We start from the raw sequence: 25,384 nt of genomic DNA on the forward strand, positions 1-25,384 counted from the left end.
AATGTTTTGTAAACCGCTTTGAGATTTGTTCTTTAAAATATAAAGCAGTACGTATAGAAATAAAGTGAATAACAACCACCACCATCACCACCATCAATGGAAAAAATGGCACCTAGACATTCTGTTGTGGTGACCATAACCCAGGTTTAAGGTGACATTTGGTGATTAGATTATATATATGATTTTTTAACACTGACTGATGGGTGTTACAGTTCAAAACAGCTGAAGGGCATCAGGTTGCTTTGTTATATTAGATTAGTCTTTCCTGGAAATTGGTGATACTACAGCAGGATTATAATGCTGAGGTTATACTTCTGTTACTCATAAAGGAAGCAAAATGCACTTGGAAGATCGTTGGCTGAATCTGCATAAAGGTTTTTTCCTGTGGTGTTCTGATTTTGAAGCTATGTGGCATAAAACAGTAACACTTGTCATGTGAGGAGCATGTATATTGCAGTATTGAACTCAAAGGTAGGTAGAGGTGCTTGAGGAATTCGTTCTCTGCAAATTCTGATATGAACTGTTCTGACTTGATCCACACCTCCCAATTTAACGTGGAGTTCAGACCGAACTCGTCCCTCAGAGTTCAAACGTCTTCAGATTTTGTGATGCAATTTTTGGCTAAATAATAAAAAAGTAAATTCCATAAGGCATGTAATAATGTGTATTTGGGGCCAACATGCATTTAGAAAGACGTGTTTTGAAAGAAAACGAAATAAAAATGTTGGTGCAGATTAACACATAACTAACACATAACACATAACTGGAAATGTCCATTCCTAGGCAAGATCATCTTTTTATATATACATTTATTTTGCGGTCTGCAGTTTTGTATTAGAAGCTGCACTTTCTTTATGCCATGTTTGTGCTAATAGAACATCTTCCCGATACAAGTAATTGGGATTCCACCAATCAGATTAGAATAATCACATGTGTAGCAAACTGTTTGCCGCCTCTCTGGTTTATAGCACTTTTTTGTTTTTGTTTAGTCATGTCCGACTCTTTGTGACCCCATGGACCAAAGCACGCCAGGCACTTCTGTCTTTGGTTCCTATGCAATATTTTTCTTTACAGCATTGGGCTTTCCTTTCACTTCCAGGCATATCCGCAACTGAGCGTCCTTTTGGCTTTAGCCCAGCCGCTTCATCAGCTCTGAATCTACTTGTACTTGTCCTCCGCTCTTCCCCAGTCGCATGTTGGACGCCTTCCGACCTGAGGGGCTCATCTTCCAGCGTCATAACTTTTGTATGCCTGTTGTCTTTGTCCATGGAGTTTTCTTGGCAGGGATACTGGAGTGGCTTGCCGGTTCCTCCTCCAGGTGGATCGTGTTTGGTCCAAACTCTCCACTATGACCTGTTCATCTTGTGTGCCCTGCTCGGCATAGTTCATAGCTTCTTTGAGTTATTCAAGCCCCTTTGCCACGGCAAGGCAGTGATCCATGAAGGAGGTTTATAGCACTAATCTGTTTTAAATTGGTCTGATCTTAGTAAAGAATGGGCAGCCTGAGTTGCTGCTCGCTATCTTAGCAGAGAGCGAAGCTGTGGAGACCTAGAGAGCTAGATCTGCTGTCTTCTTGGAGCAGTTGAAATAATGCAAGAGGCTAGAAGATTGGGCGGAGGCCAGTTCCTATAGCACAGTTCACCATGCCCTTGAGTTGCTGTTATGAATTCCAGCATCTCAGAGATTCTGGCAGAGGATTCCGTCCTCTGTAGCTCAAGACACCCGACACCAAAGTGGGTCGCATGCAATAGCCACACAGATGCCTGTAAAGTTAGCACAGGTTGTGAATCTTTGAATTTGGATGGGGCTGAGACTTAAGCATCTAGTGTGGTACAAAATAAGTTCATTGGCTCAAATACATAATTATGGGGAAGCCAGAAATTAACACTGGATCCTGGCAACAGTAATTCATGATTTTTTTTATTTTTTAGCAGTGGTTTGGAGAATTACAGTGGTACCTCGGGTTAAGAACTTAATTTGTTCTGGAGTTCCGTTCTTAACCTGAAACTGTTCTTAACCTGAAGCACCACTTTAGCTAATGGGGCCTCCTGCTGCCGCTGCACGATTTCTGTTCTCATCCTGAAGCAAAGTTCTTAACCCGAGGTAATATTTCTGGGTTAGCGGACTCTGTAACCTGAAGCGTATGTAACCCAAGGTACCACTGTATATTAAAATCCTTACATCCACTTCTGGATGCAGCTGTCATTCCCAAGGTTAATTAGGCAGAAAGAATAACTGTTAATTCAGTATGTTACAGTGAAGATAATGCCTTGAGAAGTGGTCACATTAAATTAAAACTGGGTCCCATTTATTTATTTGTTATTTAAAATATTTGCCTTAAAGCCCACGTACATCACCCCCCCATTTCTGATTAGGGTTAACAGAGGGGCCTGTCACTGACAAGCCTGTTCATCCAGATCCAGATTGACAAGGTTCCATTAGTTCAGTTCAGAAAACGTGAGTCCAACCCCATGGTTTATAACTCACACCCTGGTTTACCCACCCCCTCACAAACCATGTTTTGTAACCTAACTCGTGTTCAGATGTAATGCCAAAGCGTGATTTGTCTTTCTGTCTGAATGCAGCCATTGTCCGGTGAGGAAAATGCTGGGATTCAAAATCCTTTGGATACCTGTGAAACTAGTTTATGAATGTTTGCTCAGGAGCAACTCCCAAATTGCTCCATAACCGTGTAGTTTGCCTGGTCAACTGTTTTGCAGCGGCAGGGATTGTGTGTACGTGTTACTGAAGCTAAGCAAAGAGTCCTCTTCTGATAAACTTCAGATATGCTGTGGCCTTTGCTCAAGCACAGGCAACCCCTCTGAAAGTTCTGCTTTGATGAACATGAAAAACAGGCAAGTGTGTTGTGCACTGATGAGAGTCTTGGAACCTGCTTTGTATGCTGAACCAGGCCAGTATTTCATAAAAGTAATATTTAATTACCCAGACTGGTAGCATCACCAAATATTTGCTCCAAACTTGCTTATTGAGTATCAGGATACCACATACATGAAGCTGGGAACATTCAGCTTCTGTCCATGGTTGCCTTGGGTTGAGCCACCTGGAAGGACCATAGGTCAATTTAGCTCAGCAAAGCAGACTGATTCAGTACAAGGTAGCTTCCTTTGCTCTTTATGACTTCGTAAACATTCCAAGTAAGCATGCATAGCCAGTGTGGTGTAGTGGTTAACAGCGGTAGTCTCGTAATCTGGGGAACTGGGTTCGCGTCTCCGCTCCTCCACATGCAGCTGCTGGGTGACCTTGGGCTAGTCACACTTCTTTGAAGTCTCTCACCCCCACTCACCTCACGGAGTGTCTGTTGTGGGGGAGGAAGGGAAAGGAGAATGTTAGCCGCTTTGAGACTCCTTAAAGGGAGTGAAAGGCGGGATATCAAATCCAAACTCTTCTTCTTCTTCTTGATGTTAGAAGCTCTGTGTGTCTCTTTAAAAGCCCAACCCCTTTTAAATGTGCATTAGTGGAAAATCTCCCCATTACTCCCAGTAGCCCCTTCATCTTCCCTCCTCTCCTGTATGATGTTGCAAGCAATACCCTACAGAATGATGCTGTTTGAACCAGGGGCAGGGAACCTGTTGGGGAAGGTCCATAGATAGCTCAGTGGTAGAGCATTTGCCTTGCATGCAGAAGGTTCCTGGTTCAATCCCTGACATCTCCAGGTAGTGCTGACAATGGCCCCTGTCTGAAACCTGGGGAGCCACATTTAGTGAGCTTCAGTAAGGAGCTAGATGGGACAACTGTCTGACTTGGCGTAAGGAAGTGCTGCCTTGTTGATTCTCCTGGACTTCTCAATGGCTTTTGACACCATCAACCATGAAATCCTTCTGAATAGGTTAGGTGTGGAAGGCATTGCTTGGCAGCAGTTCCATTCCTGGCTGAATGACTGTTTCCAAAAGATGGCACTGGGAGATTACTGCTCGACCCTTGACTGTCATGCTTTTGAATTCTGCTGGGTTCTGTTATTTCTCCCATGCATGAAGCAACTGGGATAGCTCAACCAGAGATTTGTCCGAGGCATTGGCAGTATGTGGATGATGCTTTATTGCTCGCTCATCAGACTGGTGACTCAGGAGAGGGCATTTTGTGGCAGCCCTTAAACTGTCAGGCTCCCTCTCCACAGGCATGTGGCTAACATCTTCACTGCGTAGCAATTGCCATATGCTAAAAGTGGACCTCTTTAACCTGGTCTTTGACCACTATGGTTTTCTGTTTCATGGGCTCCACCTCTTTTACTGGATTTCTACTCTACTATTCCATATGGAATGGGGTTGCTTATTTTATCATTGTAACGGCTTTATCTGTTTTTATAACTGTATATGGTCTTCTGTTGTTGTAAATTGCCCTGGGACCTTAAGATGAAGGCAGGTAAGTAAATGAATGAGGATCTTTTGTAACCTTGGCTAATATGCCAGCTGCAACCTTACCTGGGCGAGAATAGCTTGGCCACAATTACCCATGCTTTCCTCACTTCCTGTTTAGACTAATGCAGTGCGTTGTACATGGGGCTGCCTTTAGAAACAGTCAGGAAACTGCATTAATCCCCAAAGAGCAAAACTGGTACTGGGCAGTTTAACCACATTACACCTATGTTTTTGTCAGCTGAGCTGCAGAGCTGCAGTTGGCCAAGTAGTATTTTTATCCTTTAAAACCTTAAAAGGCTTGGACCAGGTAACCTGAAAGATCTCCCACATATACTTACCCAAACCTTAAAATCCTCCAGTAGGACCTCCAAGTGCTATCTCAGGCTTTGGTGAAGAAATGGGTTTATAGTAAAACTTCAGAATATCCTTCTACGGCTGCAACCCTAAACATACTTGCTAGGGAGCAAGTCTCACTGAGATATTTCTGTGTAAACAGGCTTACCTTGTAAATTCACTTAAAGTTTTGGAGTTAGTGCTTCAAGCCAGGGGTCTGCTTTAACATGCGCATATTAAAAGCACTATTGTGTACTAATATGTTTTTCTGCTAGTAATTGAAATTGGATTGCTATTGCTTTATGTCATATATTGGTTGCTTTTAATTTACCTTGCCCTTCAAAGGGCTGTTTTCAACTGCTTAGCAACCAAATTTCCTATTCCATTACTTAAAAGTGGTCTTCATTAGCAGAACATGGTCAGTGATTCATTCAGTACTTCAAATCCATCAGGCAGATATTGGATCACTCATCTGGTTGCAAGTTAATTTATAAACAGCTTCTGTTTTTGAACCCTAAATAACTGGGTAGGTATTTAAATAAGAGCTGGAAGACCTGTTTTGTTTACCGTTGTCCATTAGTGGCCTCAGATAGTCACCAGGAGATTTTATGTATCCTAATTCATAAGCTGTAAACATGGTGATGGTGCAATTTTTCCTTTAGTTTTGGCCAGACTTTGATCATTCCACAGTTTGGCTTTATTGAGCTGTTAACTTTTTTTTATTGTATTTCCAGCGTAGTTCATGAGTTTATCCTCATCAGACTTTTGTTGCCTCTGATGACCTGTCATTGAGTATCACGATGTAGTGTTAAAAATAAATTTTCTGTGTAATAGACAGAACGTTCTGTTTCCCAGGATTTCTTCCGCCCCACCCACCTCCAGACAGAGGCATTATCTCTTGATCAAATTCTCAGGGGACTGGTGTCTGAAATCCTAAGCAAGTTTACTCAGAAGTAAGTCCGATTAAAATAAGTGGCCCTTCCTTCCAAGTAAACATCCTGGGCTATAAGGAAGCAGCAAAGGCTATTATTTCTAACATGGTGAAAATGTAATCTCCACTGATGCAATATTTGAGGATACTATAGACACAGTTATGGATGAATACCACCACTGATGGATCAAACTGCAGTTGTTTAGCAGTTGTTCAACAATATGCTTCCCACAGTAAGAACATCAGAGCCCTTCAAGTTAGACCAGGCTAGCCTGCAAGCAGGGTATGAGCACAACAGCACTCTTTTGACACTCCCTAGCAACTGGTCTTCAGAGTCACATAGCCTCTGGAACTGGCGTGGGCAGAGTAATATACCTTCCATTACCCGTAAGCACTGATAGCCTTATAGTCCATGAATTTACCTAATTCTCTTTAAAAGATGGCCAAATCGGTGGCCATTTCTGGCTCTTGTGCAAGCGAATTCCATCGTTTAGCTACGCAGTGCATGGGGGGGAAAAACGAGAGAGAGACATTGCACATACCTTTGTAAACCAAGAAAATCTTTAATAAAAATGCATTTAAAAAAAGTTATGCAGTGCGTGAGGAATTGCTTCCTTTTGTCAAAACAAAATAAATAAAAAAATTCCTTCCGGTAGCACCTTAGAGACCAATAAGTCAGTTCTTAATCTCTCACCATTCAGTGTCATTGGATGTCCCCAAGTTCTAGCGATATGAGAGAGGGAGAAAAAAACAACATTTTTCCATCCACTTTTCCCAAACCAAGCATTGTTTTATACACCTGTATTGTATCACCCCTTATTTGCCTCTTTCTACAAAAGCCTTCCTGGGATAGCTCAGCTGGTAAAGCATGACACTCTTAACTTCAGGGTCGTGGGTTTGAGCCCCACATTGGGCAAAAGATTCCTGCATTGCAGGGAATTGGACTAAATGACTCCTGCGGCCCCTCCCAATTCCATGACTCCATGATTCCACACAACCTATCTGCAAAATGGAGTTGCCTCAACCCCAGGGTCTTTTTTCTGAATATCCTTTTTGAGGTGAGGTGAACAGAACTGTAGACAGTATTCCACATGTGGCTGCAACCTATAATATTGGCCGTTCTGATTTTCAGTTCTTTTCCTAATGATCCAAACCAGGCTAAAAAAGTGTTACGTTTTTGTTTATAAAGCTCTAAACACATTGTGCTTTTCCAGGTAAGCATTCCATGCACGGCACATCGGGTTGACACATACTATGTGTCCACTGACCATGTCGCATGATCATGCCAGCATGGCACCCATCTGGTGTACTAATGCCATGTGTAAATACGTTGACGCATGTGATAAGCACATTGGAAACATGGCAGGGACCCCCTTCATGCAAAGGGGGCGAAGAAGCAGTGTACTGTGCCACTGCTCTCAAGCCATGCAGTTTCTCTGGCCCTGGTCTGACATCCACACATGGAGCATGTAGATTTCCCTTTCCTAGACCGCTGCACTCAACACATGGTTGAGTGGTGTGGCATCCTTACCTCTTCAGCATGTGGATAGACTCTCCTTCCTATGAAGGGGCCTAAGGTGTCAGTGGGAAGATCTCTGCTCATGTCCCATGCACATTAGACCTCTGGTGATAAGCTTATCAGTGATGACATTCCACCCACTGAGTGGTTTGTTTACAGAAGCTGAGTGCTTGGCAGCACACAACAAAGAAATTGGCTAAATTGAGGGCAGTAGGTGTCGCCTCATCACACTGTATTCTGCAGCCAAATTTTAACCGGGTCCTTTTGATCCCTGCCTTTGTTCTGCCTTAATTTGTTGTGCTTTTTTTTACAAGAAGCAAGCGCTCTTCTGATTGTTCTATGCTGCTGTGAAATAGAAAATTCCACACACACACCAGAAATGTTCACTAGATGCATGTATGTAGCTATCTGATCTGGTTTAAAAAAGACTTGCATTCTGAACCTGTGATGTAATTTATTTTTACAGTAGCTGTCCAAATAAGAGGGAGAGGCCGCTTTGCCAATTCTGTGTCAATAGGCTGGCCCAATAGGCATCACCAAAAAAAGAGGACACACATTTCCATAAGCCAAGCTATAGGCATAGATGCAAATTCAGAAACCATTATTGTCAGCTAAGTAGAAATGAAACACTTGCCCTACTCTTGCTCCCCCCTCTTTAAGGCTCTTTATCTGTAAAGCAGACTTGGAATGAATGGCTTTTTGAGGACCTAACCATGTGAACATGCATCCTACTTTACAGAGGATTAACTGCCATTGAGCTCTTCCATGCCAGAACTGACCTCTTGTATTAGTTGCCATTTTGAACATATCTAGACTCTTATACATTCGCCTTTTGTTTGAACTGCCTTCCCCCCATTTTGTGTCACATCTTCTAGGCCCCATTTCTTCGCTTGCAGTGGAAGCATTGGACTTTTTCTGTGCTTCTGGCATAAAATGACAACCTCCAGGCTCTGGCCCTTCCCCACCACAGCACCACCCCTCTGAAACTTGGGATGATACTGGTTGTGGGGTGTGGGTGTGTATGTATGTGTGTGTGGAGTTGCACCATAGGCTCCTGGGACTTGTCAGATTATTCCAGTCACTTTGGAAAAGCATGACAAAGAGATACCTGTATTATTCTTTGTAAAGTGCTTAGCAGAAGTTTAAGCACTGGTGAATTGATGTTGATGAGGAGTGAAGACTTTGGAATGACCTGGGTCAAATCCACATCAAGCATTTATAACCCTTTAACAATCGTTGCAAAGAATACTGTGTGTGTGGTTTGGGAGCTGCACGGCCAGGGAAAAAACAATGCTGTCCAGGGTTGTAAAGACTGCAGAGAGAATAATTAGGTGCACTCTTCCCACCTTAGATCAAATCTATTCTGTCAGGTGCCATTTGAAAGCTGCAGAGATAGCACAGGATAGTACGCACCCCGGAAATGATCTCTTTCAGCTTCTGCCTTCTGGAAGAAGGTATAGGGTCATAAAGACCAGGACTAGCCGCCTGAGAAACAGTTTCTACCCAAATGCAATTTTAGTTCTAAAAGCAGTATAAGGGGTCTCTATTGTATATTTTAAAATGGGGTTTCAGAGTTTTTAGGGGTTTTTGAATGTCTTATGTAGATTTTCAATTTCATTGTTCTGTATGGGACAATGATAATAAAGGTATCGTATCGTATCGTATCAAACTGTAGTTTGCCCCCCCCCCCCCGAGCTACAATTCCAAGCTGCTTTAGCACACTATAGTTCCCAAGTTTTTTCAGGGAAACCATGCGCTTTAAACATACGGTATGGATGTGACCATGGAGTTCGATAACCAAGACAGCTACGTTCTCAACTTTCTCAATATAATGTCAATCCTTGTTGTCACTTCCAGTTATTTTTTTTTTAAAGTACATTTACATGCTTCTTTGAGAGCATAGTGGATTTGACAGATTTTGGTTTGTGTCTTTTTAAGGTCCAGAGGCTGCAAGGAAATCAAAGCTGGGCCCTGTGGAACTGACGGTGGTTATAACTGTACCAGTATGTGTCTTGTCTATAGCTTTAATGCTGACTCTGTGCACACATCAAGGCAACAACTGCAGATTCAGGAAGAAAAGAAGACAAAACATTGAAGAGCCTCTGTCGGAATGCAGTCTGGTGAACCCAGGGAAGACTCTCAAAGATCTGATTTTTGATATGACGACGTCAGGTTCTGGATCTGGTATGTGAGTGTGCGCTGTGGATTCTGTTGGAATTTCCCATGATGTGTAGCAGATTAAGGTAATATTCCAAGAGGCACAGTGCTAAAAAATCTCTCTGGAAGAGCCTGAAAATGGGAAGCCAAGGGGGTGAGGCATACTCCTGGTATTTGGAAGTGCAAGTAGAAAAAATGCTTTTAATCTGGTGTCTGTTACGCAACTGCATTGTGTTTACAGCTATGCAAAGAACAGGTGTCACAGCTAGACATTAAAAATGCAAACCAAATAGTTTATTGTATTAACCGAAGGCCATAGCAGCATTAAGAATCAATATTGCATAATGACCGGGGCAGTTTTGTGTAGCTTCTCTGTTAGAGTGAGGCATACCTTCTTCTCAAGATGTGTTTCATGCAGTCTGTTTCGTAAAAGACATGCATGCACATGAAACCATCTGGAGAATGTTAATATCTTTCCCAACACATGTGTGAATATTCAAATAAGTAACATGGGGGAAAAACACCCTGAAATGCAGTTAGTAAGGCTGCTGCTTAGAATTGGTGTACTATGTGGAAAAATTATGTGCCCCCCCCCGCATGATAAAACTTCTGACGTTCCAGGTAAGAGTTCCCTGAAAGGTGATGATGGCTTTAGAAATGTTCATCTGACTTCAGCTTGCTTACTTACTTACTTTGCCAAACCTTTATTAGGCATTACAAACAGGTAAAGGTAAAGGGACCCCTGACCGTTAGGTCCAGTCGTGGCTGACTCTGGGATTGTGGCGCTCATCTTGCTTTATTGGCTGAGGGAGCCAGTGTACAGCTTCCGGGTCATGTGGCCAGCATGGCTAAGCCGCTTCTAGCGAACCAGAGCAGCGCACGGAAACACCGTTTACCTTCCCGCCGGAGCGGTACCTATTTATCTACTTGCACTTTGATTTGCTTTTGAACTGCTAGGTTGGCAGAAGCAGGAACCGAGCAACGGGAGCTCACCCCGTTGCGGGGATTCGGACCGCCGACCTTCTGATCGGCAAGCCCTAGGCTCTGTGGTTTAATCCACAGCGCCACCGCATTACAAATACAGGCCATCATAAAACATCCATATATAAAATTTTAAAATATACACAGATAAACAGCCATGTAAAAATATGTAATAAAGAGGATTTTCATTGGAGTTTCTTTCCGCTAAACAGTGCCATTCACCACTCTGAGAGATACTATTTACTTCAGCATATTCTGTGTCTTTCTCCACTGAGAGCTAAAGTTTGCCAGGGAAAAAGTGCCATCTTTGATATTCTGAGCAATATCTGACCGCAAGCCAAATGGGGAAGAGGTTGAAGACTTGTCAAGCTATAGCAGCCGAAGTCTCTGCAGCATTTCCAGACTATTCTTTCTATGTCTGCGGAAGACAAATGTTTTGGCTTCAAAGGTCAGGCCCATGCTGACAATTCCTGGGTGTTTCCTGAGCCAGAAACTTTAAAACTGTTTTGAAATAAGTGTAGATTTAGATTAATCTTCTTGCTTAACACCGTGCCTTATGTGAAGTGAAGACACTGGGGCTGAAATCTAATTTCTTCCAAGCAGAGTGTCCTGAAGTCTTGGCCTTAGACAGGGCTGATCTATCAATTGTTCACAAAACAGAAGTGATGGTACTCGTGTCATTGTTATCTGATATCTTTGAACAGTGCCGTTGTCATTCTCAGGGACTACTTTTATTTTCCATCTGTAAGGTTATGACATTATCCCCCAAGTTATCTAATAATCAAGGGTTAAATCTGCTGCTGGTAATTCATTCTCCTTTTCTAGTGTGTCACTCTCAGGAGGGCCAGATCAAGTTTGCTTCTGAGGTGAGACTATGCCTGTGGGCTGCTAGTTGGTCCTGTTGCCCTTGGGTAGAAACAGGAAATGCCAGTTGAAAATGGCACACGGTAAAGCAGGGGTCATCCACCTTTTCGGACCAGTGGCATATTTCAAATTTTGAGAGAGTGCTGGGGACCCCAGTCACAAAATAGGTGCTATGAGGAAAGCATGGCATAACACAAAATGGTTGCCACGGGGAACGTGGCATAACACAAAATTAGGGACAGCCACAACTGACAACCTTATGCTTACCATGGGATATCAGCTATGACTTGCTGGTCCTGACTGAGAAGATCCCATGATATTGATTTTTTCACACACACACACACACACACACACACACACAAACAAACAAACAAACACACAAACTGTTGCTGTGTGATAGCCACAACAAGCATTCCTCAGTACCAGAAAGCCCATTTTGGGTCCAATCCTGTTGGCACTTGCCATCTGGGTTTGCTATTAGATGGATAGATTGCAACCAAAGAGCAATCCAGCTGTACCGAAAACAATGGGAGTTTTGCCACTGATTACAAGAAGATGTGGATTTCACAAATTGGAGATTGCCTCTGCGTATATATTGCACGTATTGTAGAGCAGTGGTAATTATTGGAGGGAGGGTTAAGAAAACGTTTTAATGCTTGTATTTCTTTTGTTAGGCTTGCCTCTGCTTGTCCAAAGAACAATTGCAAGAACTATAGTTCTTCAGGAAATAGTAGGAAAGGGTCGATTCGGCGAAGTCTGGCGTGGAAAATGGTGCGGAGAAGACGTGGCTGTGAAGATCTTTTCCTCGAGAGACGAAAGGTCTTGGTTTCGTGAAGCAGAAATCTACCAGACCATTATGCTGAGGCATGAAAATATCTTGGGTTTTATTGCTGCTGACAACAAGGGTATAGTACTTCCACACCGTTTCACAATGTTTGCCCTGTCCTAGATTAGCCCTGTGTTGTTATATTCTTTAAGAAAGCCTGGTTTATTATGATTTGGATGATGTGATGCCAAGTGTAGTCCCACTCTGTTTATACTCCTGTACAAGCCTCCCCACCCCTGAGATCTTCATTGTATGCACTTTCCAGGATTCCCTCACCAATGGAGGTTCAGTAGTTATAAAGAGAAAAGGCTTTCCCTGTGCATGTATCTTAAACATGGCAATCTCTCCCAAGGGGAGAATTGCTTTTGTCGATATCCTCTATGCACAGGGCTTTTGGCAGGAGATCTGGTTTGATTTGCTGTATTTAGTTTCTCCCCCACTAATTTCCATGGGTGGTGGCTTTTAGCACTGCCCTCTGCTGTTATTAGTATTGCTTGCCACTGAGGTGCTGCTAGTGTGTCTCATCAGTGTGTTTAACAGTGTGTGAGCATTTGATTTTTAATTTAATGTCTTTATGGTGTTCCTTGTTATTTATTTATTACATTTATATCCTGCCTTTCCTCTAAGGGGCTCAAGGCAGCATATCACATATGTTCCCCTTTGATCTTCACAATAGCCCTGTGAGGTAGTTTGGTCTGAGAAAGGGTGAGCAAGGATTTGAATCTGTCTCTCCACTCTCTCAGTCCAGCGCTCTGATCACTACAGCACACTGGCATGATACACTATATTGGATGCCAAACAATTATAGAAACATATAATTTAAATTAAATGCGAGAGCATGGGAATCGAGACTTGATTGTTTTGGTTTCCACAGAACAGTAGTTCTACATTCTGCTGGGAACATTTTAAATGGTTTATAGCAACCCACTTAATTAGAAAACAGGTGTGAAGACAAGGGTACCATTCCAAATTTTGGCAGAGGGTGGGGGGGACACAAGTAGTTTAATTATAATTATTTATTAATTTGTATACCTCTGAATGCTGCAATATTACAAAATATAGAAACCAATCACACAGCATTGTTAAAATACATACATTAAACATACAGAAGGATTAAAATACATAATAAAGCAATCTCACTAAAGTATTGAAATATCAGTGTCTATCATTAAAATATGTTTGTAGCGGGGCAAGGAAAAGAGATTTAGGAAGGTCGGAAAGTCTATTTTTGGTTACATTTAAAGTTAAATTGCAAAACAAACAACTATCTATCCGTATTTTAAGTCCATTCATTGTGGTACTTGGCATTTTTGAATACATCATTATAGCTTTCACGATGCAGCATGCTGTTAAGCCCATTGATTTCAAAGGATAATGAGTGGGGATAATGAGTACAGAAGTAATTCTCTGATCTGATTCAGGTGTGGAATAATTGCAACTTGAGGTGTAAGGCAGTGCCCATTACTAAAGGGTGCCATGCATTATGGTTATTAATCTTGCACAATATTATTATATTATCCATTTTCCAAACTTGAACTCTTGGAGCTCATTTGTAATTTCTGTTCTTTCATACATTTTAATCCTATGCTGGTGCTTGTCTCACATTTTCCAGCAATCATATGACTTCTGACCCAACTATCTGAGATACTTTACTAGAATATGCAGCTAGTTGTAGCTGTAATTTCCTATCGGGATGGGGGGGAACTAGCATCCATTCTCTTGAACACCTTAGGAGACATCACACACATGCCCTATAAAAAAAGCATGTCAACAGATTTTTAAAGATATTTTCTAAACAGATGATTAGTATAGGTGACATTCCTCAAGACAATTCAGGTCCTGTTGAGGACTCAAGCAAATGAGACAGATGGGCTGCAGGCAGCTCAAGAGTCCAGCCTTGAAACTTCCTCCTCTTCTTCTAATGACAAGTGGATCTTTACCAGTGATTTCCTTGCTATGTGGCTTACAAAATAAGATTTGCAACACAGTGCTATGCATGTTCACTTGGAAATAAGCCCCCACTGTCTTCAGTGGGACTTATGTCCTAGTAAGTGTGTTGGAGATTGCAGCTTTTTAGTGTGAAATTCCATTCTGGCATGAATTAAACTTTTCCTACAGTGTACAGTTCTGGTTGCTTCATCTTAAAAAGGATATTGTAGAGTTGAAATGGGGTCAGAAAACGGCAACCAAAGGGGGATGGAGAAATTCTGCTGTGAGGAAAGGTTAGAACATTTGCAACTTTTTTGTTTAAAGAAGAGCGACGTGGGGACATGACACAGTGTGGAGAAAGTGATTAGAGGAACGTTTTTCTCCCTGTCTCATAATGTTAGAATTTGGGATCATCCAATGAAGCAGAACGTTGAGAGGTTCAGGGCAGCCCAAAGAAAGTCCTTCTTCACACAGTGCATACTTAAACCATGAAATTTGCTCCCAGAAGAAGTAGTGATGGCTACCAGCTTGGATGGCTTCAAAAGAGGATGAGACAAAATTCGTGGAGAAGGAGAAGGCTACCAAGGCTGCTGGCCATATTCACTTTGTTCTCCCTCACTGTTGGAGGCCCTGGGCCTTTCTCTAAATGCCAATTTATGGGGATCAGAGTGCTGTTGTACTCATGTCCTGTGTTTGGGCTTCCCATAAGCATCTCATTGGTCACTGTGAGAAGAGGATGCAAGACTAGATAGGCCTTCGGCCTGATTCAGCAGGGTTCTTCTAATGTTCTGTATTGCCAAATATTCCATTGCGAAAATAAACGGGCCTTGCAAAACGAATACCTTTAGAAAATATTTTCATCTTTGAGGGTTGCTGTGCTCTACTGCTACTTATTTTTAAATGCAGTTATGTCTCTCCACAGATAATGGGACTTGGACTCAGCTGTGGCTTGTCTCAGAATACCACGACCAAGGTTCTTTGTTTGACTACTTAAACAACAACACTGTAACAGCCAATGGCATGATCAAGATGACATTTTCCATAGCGAGTGGCTTAGCCCATCTTCACATGGAGATCGTTGGCACTCAAGGTAACATGTTCATGTTTATGCAGTTACCTTCATATTAAGCTCACTTCGGGCAGAAGATGACTTGGATGAATGTTGGAGAAGTGAATGAACCAGGATTTGTTTGAATCATGATTATTTCTGCGCCTTCTCTGGCATCTTTGTGTATTAAATGAGCACAGTACATTTGGTAGATACGTGTTTACAAAAAATTCCAATGCTTTTAATATAAATGAGGGAGTGGGTGCCTAAATATTAATATTAGTGTGGAAATTGCCTTTCACTCCCCTCTCCCCAACACAAAATTAAAATTTACATTGAAAAAGTGGGGAGAGGTATATGGATGTGAAGCAACTGTGTTTGTGGGAATGTTTAAGGAGGCAGGAGAGGATATATTGTTTTCTAATAGTCTTCCTAACTTGCATTAGCAAGTTCCTTTACTTAGCAGAGTTTTACATTCCCCCTTTTAAACGCACAGCAGATAACAGGTTGCAGACTTGTTTAAGCCTCTTACTCTTAGATTCCCCTTATATCCCTCTTCATAGAATAAACATGCCACAATCTTGACTTAGTTTACTCACATCATCAGTTCACAGTTGGATCCCTGAAGGCAGAGTTAGTTACAAAGTATATACATGTGGATCTATCCCATATGGGGATAATCTCAGTGTCCTCTGTTGGCATCCAACAGAGCATTTCTAGCTAAAAAGCTGCTCCAACGACGGAGGAAGTCAATGAGAGAGTGTGCTGCGTGACTTGCCCTTTTGTTACCTGGACAGGTAAGGTCACATGCAAAGGAAGTATGCCCTAGCCAGGAGGAAACAGGAAGTTTTCAACTGGCTGAGCCAAACATTTCCCTGCATGTTCACTCTAGGAAAACAAGGAATGTTGTACTTGACTGCTACTTATGTATCACATTCCACAGTATTGATAGATACATGCATGTAAAGGAAATTGTGTGTGGTGTGTAGGGTGACTCTGGCTGTGTGTGTGTGTGTGTGTGTGTGTGTGTGAGAGAGAGAGAGAGAGAGAGAGAGAGAGAGATTAATAATCTTAAGATCATCATTACTCACACACTCCCCCCCCATACTTAAGACAGCAAAAGAGAGTTTGTGTGCATTGTTCTAGTCCCACCTGCTGCTGGCATTACCCTTCGATGGAGAAAAGCTTCCCCAGCCCTGCTGTCAAGGATAGGGTGATAAACTTTTGAGTGTTAAAACAAGAGCTGAAAAAAAGTCGTATGAGCAGAAGACATTACTTCTGAATTTTTGTGGCTTACATTTACATACATGCAATGAACGTTTCTGTTAAACAGATCAGTGGGCAATGTAAAGACATTGTGGGCATATTTTTTGTGCTTCGCAGGCAAACCAGCCATTTCCCACAGAGATCTGAAATCTAAAAACATTTTAGTCAAAAGGAATGAAACCTGTGCCATTGCTGACCTGGGACTGGCTGTCAAGCATGACTCTCTGTTGAACACAATTGACATACCTCAGAATTCTAGAGTGGGAACCAAGAGGTAAGTCAGTATGCTTGTAATAAATATTTCACACCCAAGAGGGTTGAGCTGGAACTCTACATGCATATGGCAAAAAAACCCCCAAAACCTTTCCCCCTGTGAAATGTCTCCCCATCCCCAGTTTGTTTCAGAGATATTTGAAGGGGCTGGTGAAACGGGGTGAAATATGTTTCGCGGTCTCATTGCCCTCACTCAGATTTGTCCACATGGCATGCGGCAACATGTGTAACTAGGCAAATGAGAATCAAGATACCAGTGGCCAAGAATCCTTCAAAAATTAATGTTGTATTACTCAAGTCTCACTGCATATCTGCCTTCATTACGGCCAAATGACACATTGCAAAATATGTGTATGTTACTGCTGTGCATGCATGCATGATTTCTTTTAAAATAGCAGCCACTGAGGGCAGGGACAGGACAATCAGGTAGGGTGGAATTAACCCTTTCCCCCACACCAAGTTCCCCTCAAAGAAAAGTCGGAGCTTCCCTCCTGACAGGCCCATCTCTGGAGCTGCTTTGTTAAAAGAAAGGGAAAAACTCATGCAGTGCTAAACAGCATGTTAATGCAGCTTGAAGTTTGCCCTCACTAATTTCCTGCGCTGTGGAGGGCAGGGGGAGAAGCAAATAAACCAGGATTCCTGCAGTTGCTTAAAGATGACTTGAGCTCAAGGTTTGCTTTACTGTGTCATCTGAACCCAATCTCATGGACAAACAGTAAGCTGTAAGTCATAGGAAAAACCTTAGTTTTGCACATGGTTAATTTGGAGAGAGCTAACGCATGAGCCCAGGTTCAGACAATACACTAAGTCAAGTCATGGCTTAGTTCAGCACAGTACTACCGTAGAACTGCCAGGTACAAGTGAAGTGGCCTCTTTGGCAGCCATGGTTTGACGTAGTGTGATGTACAAACTAGGCAGTACTGTTCTCATGGTCTACTCAGTGTGCACAGGTCCAAGGGATCAGGATCAGTTATTGAGATCCTGCCTCCCTCCTTAATGTTTTCATAATACATAAACGTTGATCTCATGAGAAGGGCTGAAGACCAACTCCCAGGAATTGGGAGACCTAACAAGAATGCCTCGAATCTTCTGCTTTCTCTCAAGCAAGTTCAGTGTTCTAAAAATACCACATTTGTATTTCATTTTTATTTGTTGTCCCTTAATTTTAATCCTAGTTAACTAAACACACCCCTTTCTACCTCTTTGGTAAATAATGAGTTTTGGTATCTCTGTATTTGAAAGGTACATGGCTCCAGAAATACTTGATGACACAATGAACATAAGTATCTTCGAGTCCTTCAAGCGTGCAGATATCTACTCTCTTGGGCTGGTGTACTGGGAGATATCCCGAAGATGCTCAGTTGCAGGTATAACCTATGTCTCTCTCTTTTTAATGCTCCAGACACCTGCCATTGTATTTTAAAACTATTCTTACATAGCATAAAAACAGTGACATGTTTCATCCTTTTTGCTTGGCACTCAGTGCAGTTTCTAACACAGAAATAGGGTTGTAGTGTTACACATGGGAAGAAGGGTCTCACACTATGACTAGGGAGCACTGCTATGCTACTGTAGCATCACATGCGACTAGCCGTACCAATGCAGGCATCTGAAGAAGATCCCCTTCGCTTGCAGGGATGGGGGTGCTTTGTGTCCTAGACATACAGTGGTACCTCAGGTTAAGACCGGACCTCCGGAATGAATTAAGTTCTTAACCCGAGGTACCACTGTAGTGTGATGCTCCCTCACATGAATAATGCGTAAAGGCAGGGGTTTTTTTCTGGCACCTCTCAGTTGTGCACCATTGCCATTATAAAAGAAGGGCAGCTCTTTTTTCTAGACAAATAACACTGCTTAAAGGTGGCTTATGAGTGACTGAAATAATTGGTGGTGAGGAGGAAAGGAATAGTGGGGAGACTAGAGAATAGGAAATTGCACAACTGGTACTTTATTTAATTTTAAGAACATATACACCAGGTAAGTGGCTTACAAAATGTAGCATTGTAATAACAGAAGAGCATTGAGTTACAAATATCATACGTATAAAATGCAAGCATAAAGAGAACAGTGATCCTTGGTTGAAGGGCAGTATATCAATTTAATAAAATGACATCAAAGTAGGCCATTCAGTTGCTGCTTCAGGATTGGTGAAACCCAAAAGCCATCTACAGTTTGACTGTTGTCCTGAGTCAAACTTCCGTAGCCTTTCCTAGGTGGTTCCCTGTAGTGGGAAAGAGGGTATTTCCTTCATTAAACAAATCCAACTTCCACACCCAATAGTTCCTGCACCTGTACTTCTGCTACCATTTAATACCACTTGTACCCTTAACTTACCAGTAATCCTGGTAACTATGGGATAAAGCCAGTCGTATATAGTTACTATATTTGACAATATTAACATTTATTTATAGTAAGATTGCGTAGTGTGCGAGCTTCAAATTACACACTTTGCTAATTTGTTACTGTCACTTTCAATACCAACAGCTCGATTTACACTACTATTACTAATACCAGGCAGCCTTTGGCAATTGCCCTTGTTAATTAAGCCCTCAGCGCTGTGACGGAGGACTTTTGTTGAAGCCTCTGTTTTTAACCCCTACTCACCCATTGAAGTGTGGGTCTGTTTCTGCTGTCCTGTATTGAAAGACCTTCCTCTGGAGCTCCTACCAGGTGCCAGAGCCCAGCATTCCCAACTCCTCTCACCCCTGTAGACAAGTTCTCCCTGTCAAGTGATTCAGCTACCCCAGCAAGTCTTCAGCCATCAAACCACTTGGTCTTCCTCTCAGGTCTCCTTTCTTCTTCCTTGATCCTCTTCCTCTTTGCTGTCTTCTTCTTCTGGCTGCCAGCCACGAACACCAGCACAAACCCACATGGACCAACCAGCACCCAAACATATAGACACTTCTTCTGCCGCCCCTTAGTCTAGCTCCAGCCCATCACACTGTCTTTCATGGAATTCCGAACCTGCAGCCCTCCACCGCAATGTGCACGCTCTCTATCCTCCTTTTGCATACTGAGAGTTCAATCTCCAACCCTATCTCGGCTGTCACTTAAGGTTACCCAACTTGACCAAGACTTCCTGCATCAAACACATTACCATACTAATTAAAGCACAGCATAAATGAACTCCACACAAACACCCCCAAACTCTTCCACAACCACAGGCCTGTATCTAGCTCAAGTGCAATGCTTTCTTTCATCTTTGAGACTTCTGGGTCTGTGCATCTGGCTATTAACTGGAAGGTTGGGGGTTCAATCCTGTGGACAGGATTCCTGCATTGCAAAGGGTAGGACTAGATGGCCCTCGGGATCGCTTCCTCATCCCCCACTGGATTGTAAAACCATAGAGCCGGGCTACGGCTCCAACATAAGGAGTTGTCATATTGCATTATATAATAGGTTGCGTTATTACATTTCCCCCACTGAAAAGCATCATCTCCTTTCACCTCTCATTCTTTGGATCCAAGCCAGAGTTGTATTAGCCCATATTGGGTCTTCACCTGCCCTTAATAAGCTGACAGAAAGAATTGTGGGTACGACAGGAATGATTGCCGGCAATTTCAAGGACTTTCCCATGTAGCCCTGAATGAAAATAAGTTTCTGAATGCTTCGAGGATGCGGCTTTACAGATTTGATTTTTTTACCGAAGCATTTGGAAAAAGCACAATGTTTTCAAGAACGTATTTGCTGACACAATGGATATTTGCCCAGGTGTTCCAGGAAGCCGTTTCTGTACTACATCTGTCCATGTTTTGCTCCCATAACAACTGAAAGTCCCCTAGTAAATTTATATTTTTACCACATTCATCTTCTAGGAATTGTTGAGGAGTACCAGTTACCTTACTATGATGCTGTGCCTTCTGATCCTTCAATAGAAGATATGAGAAAAGTAGTCTGTGAGCAAAAACATAGACCGAATATCCCAAATCAGTGGCAAAGCTGTGAGGTAACATTTTCTCTTGCTTCCCGCCTTCTTTGAACTGCAGCTTTTACTGTGTATCTTAAAAGTGCATGTTTTTAACTGAACTAAAATATGAAAACTTACCCCCCAAACGGTTGCATATACCTGTCTGGTTAAGTAAATGGGCTCAATGTGAGGTGCAGTTCACCCCTAGAGGCCTTTCAAATGCCAGAGTTTAATCCATAGGTGGACATCATGCGACTTTCCTTCGATGCAGCCCTCCAAACCTAGAGAGAGAGAATGCATGAATGATGGAAGGATTGGGAAGAGTTTGAGTGCCTGTGGGTGGGTGGGTTTAAGAAAGTATGTGTGAAGAAGAGAGAAAACGGTATCCTAGCCACCTTTCCTTTGGTCCCACCCACTTTTTGCCCAATAGGGAACCAGGCAGAGGGCCTTCTCGGTAGTGGCACTCTCCCATCAGATGTCAAGGAAATAAACAACTGTTTCACTTTCAGAAGACATCTGAAGGCAGCCCTGTATAGGGAAGTTTTTAATGTTTGCTTCTGTTCTTAATATTTTGTTGGGAGCCACCCAGAGTGGCTGGGGCAACCCAGTCTGATGATAATAACAATCACAATAATATTTATATGCAGCTCATCAGGTGACCCCCCCAACCACTCTTTGCCTAGAGAATGCAGCTCTTGGCTCCCCAGCACAGGCTTAACTCTGGGATAAAAGAATATTAAATGTAGTGCCTCAATCAGGTGTCGAAAATCCTGTCCTCATGACCAAGTGTCTATCACATACCTGCACCCCACAAAAATATATATATCTAGGATTTCCAGCAAAGTCCTATATACGTCTACTAAGAAGCTAATTGCACCAAGCACACAGGGGCTTACTGCTCAAAAGAATTTCAGTCTTTCATCAAAAGCATGGCTTCCAGACAGACCTTGAGCCTTGGTGATGATCTAAAAAAAAGTTAACTACTGACAGTAAACTTAAGGAATTATATCAACACATGCACAGCAGAAAAGAGTACATCAGAACATATTTCTGGTGATAAATCAGTAGCGATTGCGGATATACTCCCTATAGAATTTGCCACCCCAATGGTATAACCCCATTTAAAGAGTATTTGCATGAGCAGAAGTTCTTTTGCAAGGCCCCCCCCAAATTTCCATTGATTTCCCCCTTTCCTGCTTGCAGCCCTCTTTGCCCTGCCATGGTGTTCCTATAGGGTCTCCCAGCCCCTCAGGAGCACTTCTTCAGGGGTGCAGGGACCTGCGGGGAGGAGGAGGAGGCAGCACAGTCTTGTTGCATGAGCAGAAATGTTCCAAGTTCAAATACAATAACGTGTGTGTATGATATATTGAGAGATATATATGTCTTGTTCCTGCTGGCAATTTTCATACTGAAGCACTGCGACAACCATGGATGTGCTCTTCTTACTCTGCTTTTGCTCTTTTCTCAAGGCACTCAGAGTAATGGGCCGGATCATGCGTGAGTGCTGGTACGCCAATGGGGCAGCTCGACTGACAGCGCTTCGCATTAAGAAGACCATTTCTCAGCTCTACGTACAAGAAGATTCCAAAGCTTAGATTTGCACACCCCCACAGAAGAGGAAAGGGGAGGAAATTCTGTTGGTTTTTTGGTTGGTTGGTTGGTTTTGCATTTGTTTTGATTTTTTTTTCTTTCTCTCTCTACCTCACATGATGCAGAGCACAGTATTTAAGAGCCCAAAGCAGAGGACTGGAAATTAAGTTCATTGGTATGTTCAAAGGTTAATTTCCAGCTGGTTCATGATGTCCACAGACTGCCTTGCCTGGTTAATGAAAAGTTACCCTCCTCCCTCTCTTTTTTGGAAAACCGGATCTGGTCAATGTTCCACTGTGTGACGTCACCCTCCCTGCGCCTGCCTGCAAGCCCTTATGCATCTAAGACACAACTGAGAGAACATGGAGAAGGTCAGGATGCAACCACACCTAGGACTTTTGTAGTCTGTGCAGATGGTAACTGAAGAAACCAGAGCATTCAAGGTTTGCATTCTAAGCAAAACCTGAATATAATATTCTGAGTATTTATTCTGTGCTAAGATATATTGCCTGCTCGAGCCACACTTTCCCCCCTCCCTTCAGTAAATCTCACAAGATGAATAGCTTTCCAGGTCATCTAAAGAACTGTGACTTAAGCCACATGACATAGACCTAGAGCTTTCTTCCTCATGGGATTTCAAGTGTGACTACAGGCCAGAGAGGCATGTCTTGGAAAATCTCCATGGGATCTGGAGCATTAATGCCCACTTGCAGGGATGCTGAGTGTCTCAAGTTCCTCCTGGTTTGCGGTCCTCGAGCAGCAATAAGCCCCCTCTCCATCCAGGGCATGACAAATGCCTCTCCAGTGGATTGCTACTATGTTGGGTAGGGATTCCTGAAAATGTGCTAAGTATATCTGTTCTAAGCTAAGGTACATTACGAGCATTGTGTGACTGTAGAAAATGTTTGTGAAGGGAAGCATATTTCTCTAGCATCTCCAGCTACAGCCAAGCACCTTGTGAAATAACAGACCCTTCCCTAACAGCCACACTACCTGTCGTGGTGGCTATGTAGCTGTGCATTTAAGTGGCGGTGGTGGTGGTGGTGGTGGTGGTGTTACAGAAATTAGTAGAGCAGAGGGAAGGGGATTTAAACCCTTTACTCCTTGCTGTGGTACCAGTTTTGATTGCCTCCACCCATTCCTGCAGTTTTGCTTGGTAGGAATAACTCATTTTCTTCAATAAGAACTTTCCCCCTATGCAAATTGCAGCAGCAGGGGACCCAATCTAGATTGGAACCATAGGAAGGATGTTAGCCCTCCCATGCAGATCTCTGCCCCCTCCATTTCACACTGGAAATCTCTATTAAGAACCCTTCACTAGAAGGCACAGCTGTAGTTTGGTCCCAAGACTATAGAAAGCTGCGGTCAGTTGGTGTGGATTATATTTAGCTTTGTAGACCAATGATCCAACCTGATACAAGGCCACTTTCTATGTTCTAAACCGTGTGCTGTTACCCTTCAAACAAGAGAGAATCTTGGACCAAATTCATTGAAGCATTTCCCACAGAATTTTGTAAACTAGTTGGTGCAATGTGTATAGAATTTGTTTCTTATTTGGTCTTTTATTAACCAAATAAGAGAGGCGTTCAATCAAACACATATACTGTGAAACTTAAAGTTCTCACTATATGTTGCCTTAAAAGTGGCCATTTATTTAGTGCTTCAAATGCAAATTTATAGTTAAATGTTAGAAACAGCATTTTGTTACATGTGTCTAGTTTCGTATTCCAGAATCTTAGCCAAGGACCACTGCTGTTGGGATAAGCTTGGATTGCTACTATGTGGTGCCAAAAATTAGAATGAGGCTGTAGAATATGTCTGTGATTCTTAATGGAAGGGAGGATGTCAGAAAACAATGGGTATTAGATAATGAAAATTTGGGTATATATTTTCAAATTTCAAATTTCCATGAAATTTTGAATCTGGGAGGGTGATGAGACTATTAAATACATATATTTAAAGAAGAGCTATGTCTTTAGATGTCTGTTGTTCAGGCTGGACACTGAGGTCCAGCTCTGAGGGCCTTCTGGCAGTTCCCTCACTGCAAGCAGTGAAGTTACAGGGAACCAGACAGAGGGCCTTCTCAGCAGTGGCACCCACCTGTGGAATGCCCTACCATCAGATGTGAAGGAGAGAAGTAACTATACAACCATTAGAAGACATCTGAAGGCAGCTCTGTATGTTTTATTATGGTTTTGTATATGATGGAAGCCATGCAGGGTGGCTTAAGTCATCGCTTTGATGTTGTAGTCAACCAATGATAAAATACTGCATGTGTGAACTGGTTCTTAATTCATGTATTTGGCACTGTGAGTCACAGAGCCTATCCTTAAAATTCATTTTATGGATCAACCTGTCACCCTCTTATTTGCTGTCCTGCCATTTGCTTAACTTTGTAAAATTAGCATCAATGCTGCAAGTCGAGTGAGAGATGCCTATATGTATGTGAGGAATGTTCCTTCTTAACGCCCTCCCCACCCCGTTCTTTAAGGAATCACTGGTATAGTTTGAAATCTTCTTATATTGAAGCCCCATGCCTATTGCCTGTACTGTGCAATTCTAATGTGAAAAATAAATGGCCTTGCAGGGAAAAATATATATTTAACTGGATGCTGCCACAAGCTTCATATTCGTGTTTTGAAATACTTTATGTATGTGCTGTGTGATCTTCTTTTGTATGAACCTTTCTGAAAGGAACACACATATTCTGTGCTAGCAGGCGCCACAAATTTATGGCTCTGCCAGTAAAGGAGTATTATTTTTTGTTGATGGAATGTGACTGAAGTGCAATAAATTGAATTTGAAGGATCCTGAATGTGTTGGGTAAGATGCCTATATCAGAAGAAAGCACAGCTCTTAGAGTTCGGAGATGCTTAATGATTGGGCATAGCGCCATTCCAGAGTGGGGAATATGTAGCGTTTCAAACCTGCAAGTTTCCATAAAAGCTGTGCTTTTTTAAATAGAAATAGGAATGTTTTTATGTTCATTAAGAGACTAGCTTCAAACATAGTTATGGAACTGAGTGATGATGTCAGTCTTCAAACTTGTACCTGGTCTAACCTTAGTGTATACTGTAACAAGTAAAATATTTATTTTTTTTATTGCTCAATACTGCTGCTGCCTCTGGTTGTAAATAATGAGTTTTGAATGTTGTATTTTTGAATACCTACATTTTTCTGAAAGTGTATTTTTGTAAAGTGGCAATTTTACTATATTAATCCTTCTTTGCCATTGTTTCTGTGAAGCATAACCTCTTTTAAAGAATAAAAACACGATGCCTATGAAATGTACCCTGTTCTGCTGCTATGTCTTCCTAAAGTCATATATATCTCATTCGACCTTGGGGTATTTTTTTATTTTTTGAGTAAAAACAAAACACTAAC

General features: G+C 42.2%; 1 protein-coding gene and 1 long non-coding RNA gene across 4 annotated transcripts in view; one reads left to right on the top strand and one right to left on the bottom strand.

Moving 5' to 3' along the window:
- The window catches only part of ACVR1C (activin A receptor type 1C), a 43,757-nt gene extending 18,470 nt beyond the window's left edge, over positions 1–25,287 (top strand). For all 3 annotated transcript variants that reach the window (XM_083579277.1, XM_083579278.1, XM_083579279.1), the window contains 7 exons: positions 9,098–9,343; positions 11,836–12,066; positions 14,839–15,006; positions 16,348–16,504; positions 17,746–17,870; positions 20,319–20,449; positions 21,880–25,287. In XM_083579277.1, the coding sequence (XP_083435403.1) occupies positions 9,098–9,343; positions 11,836–12,066; positions 14,839–15,006; positions 16,348–16,504; positions 17,746–17,870; positions 20,319–20,449; positions 21,880–22,005 (1,184 nt within the window). In that variant the 3' untranslated portion in view covers positions 22,006–25,287. The remainder of the gene's footprint in view (positions 1–9,097; positions 9,344–11,835; positions 12,067–14,838; positions 15,007–16,347; positions 16,505–17,745; positions 17,871–20,318; positions 20,450–21,879) is intronic.
- Positions 20,570–25,384, bottom strand: part of LOC310746218 — a 55,377-nt gene continuing 50,562 nt past the window's right edge. Inside the window, exon 5 of the long non-coding RNA XR_014540519.1 lies at positions 20,570–20,691. This is a non-coding gene — a long non-coding RNA (uncharacterized lncRNA). The remainder of the gene's footprint in view (positions 20,692–25,384) is intronic.

Source organism: Podarcis filfolensis, assembly GCF_964270895.1.
Source record: "Podarcis filfolensis genome assembly, chromosome: 1".
Taxonomy (NCBI): domain Eukaryota; kingdom Metazoa; phylum Chordata; class Lepidosauria; order Squamata; family Lacertidae; genus Podarcis; species Podarcis filfolensis.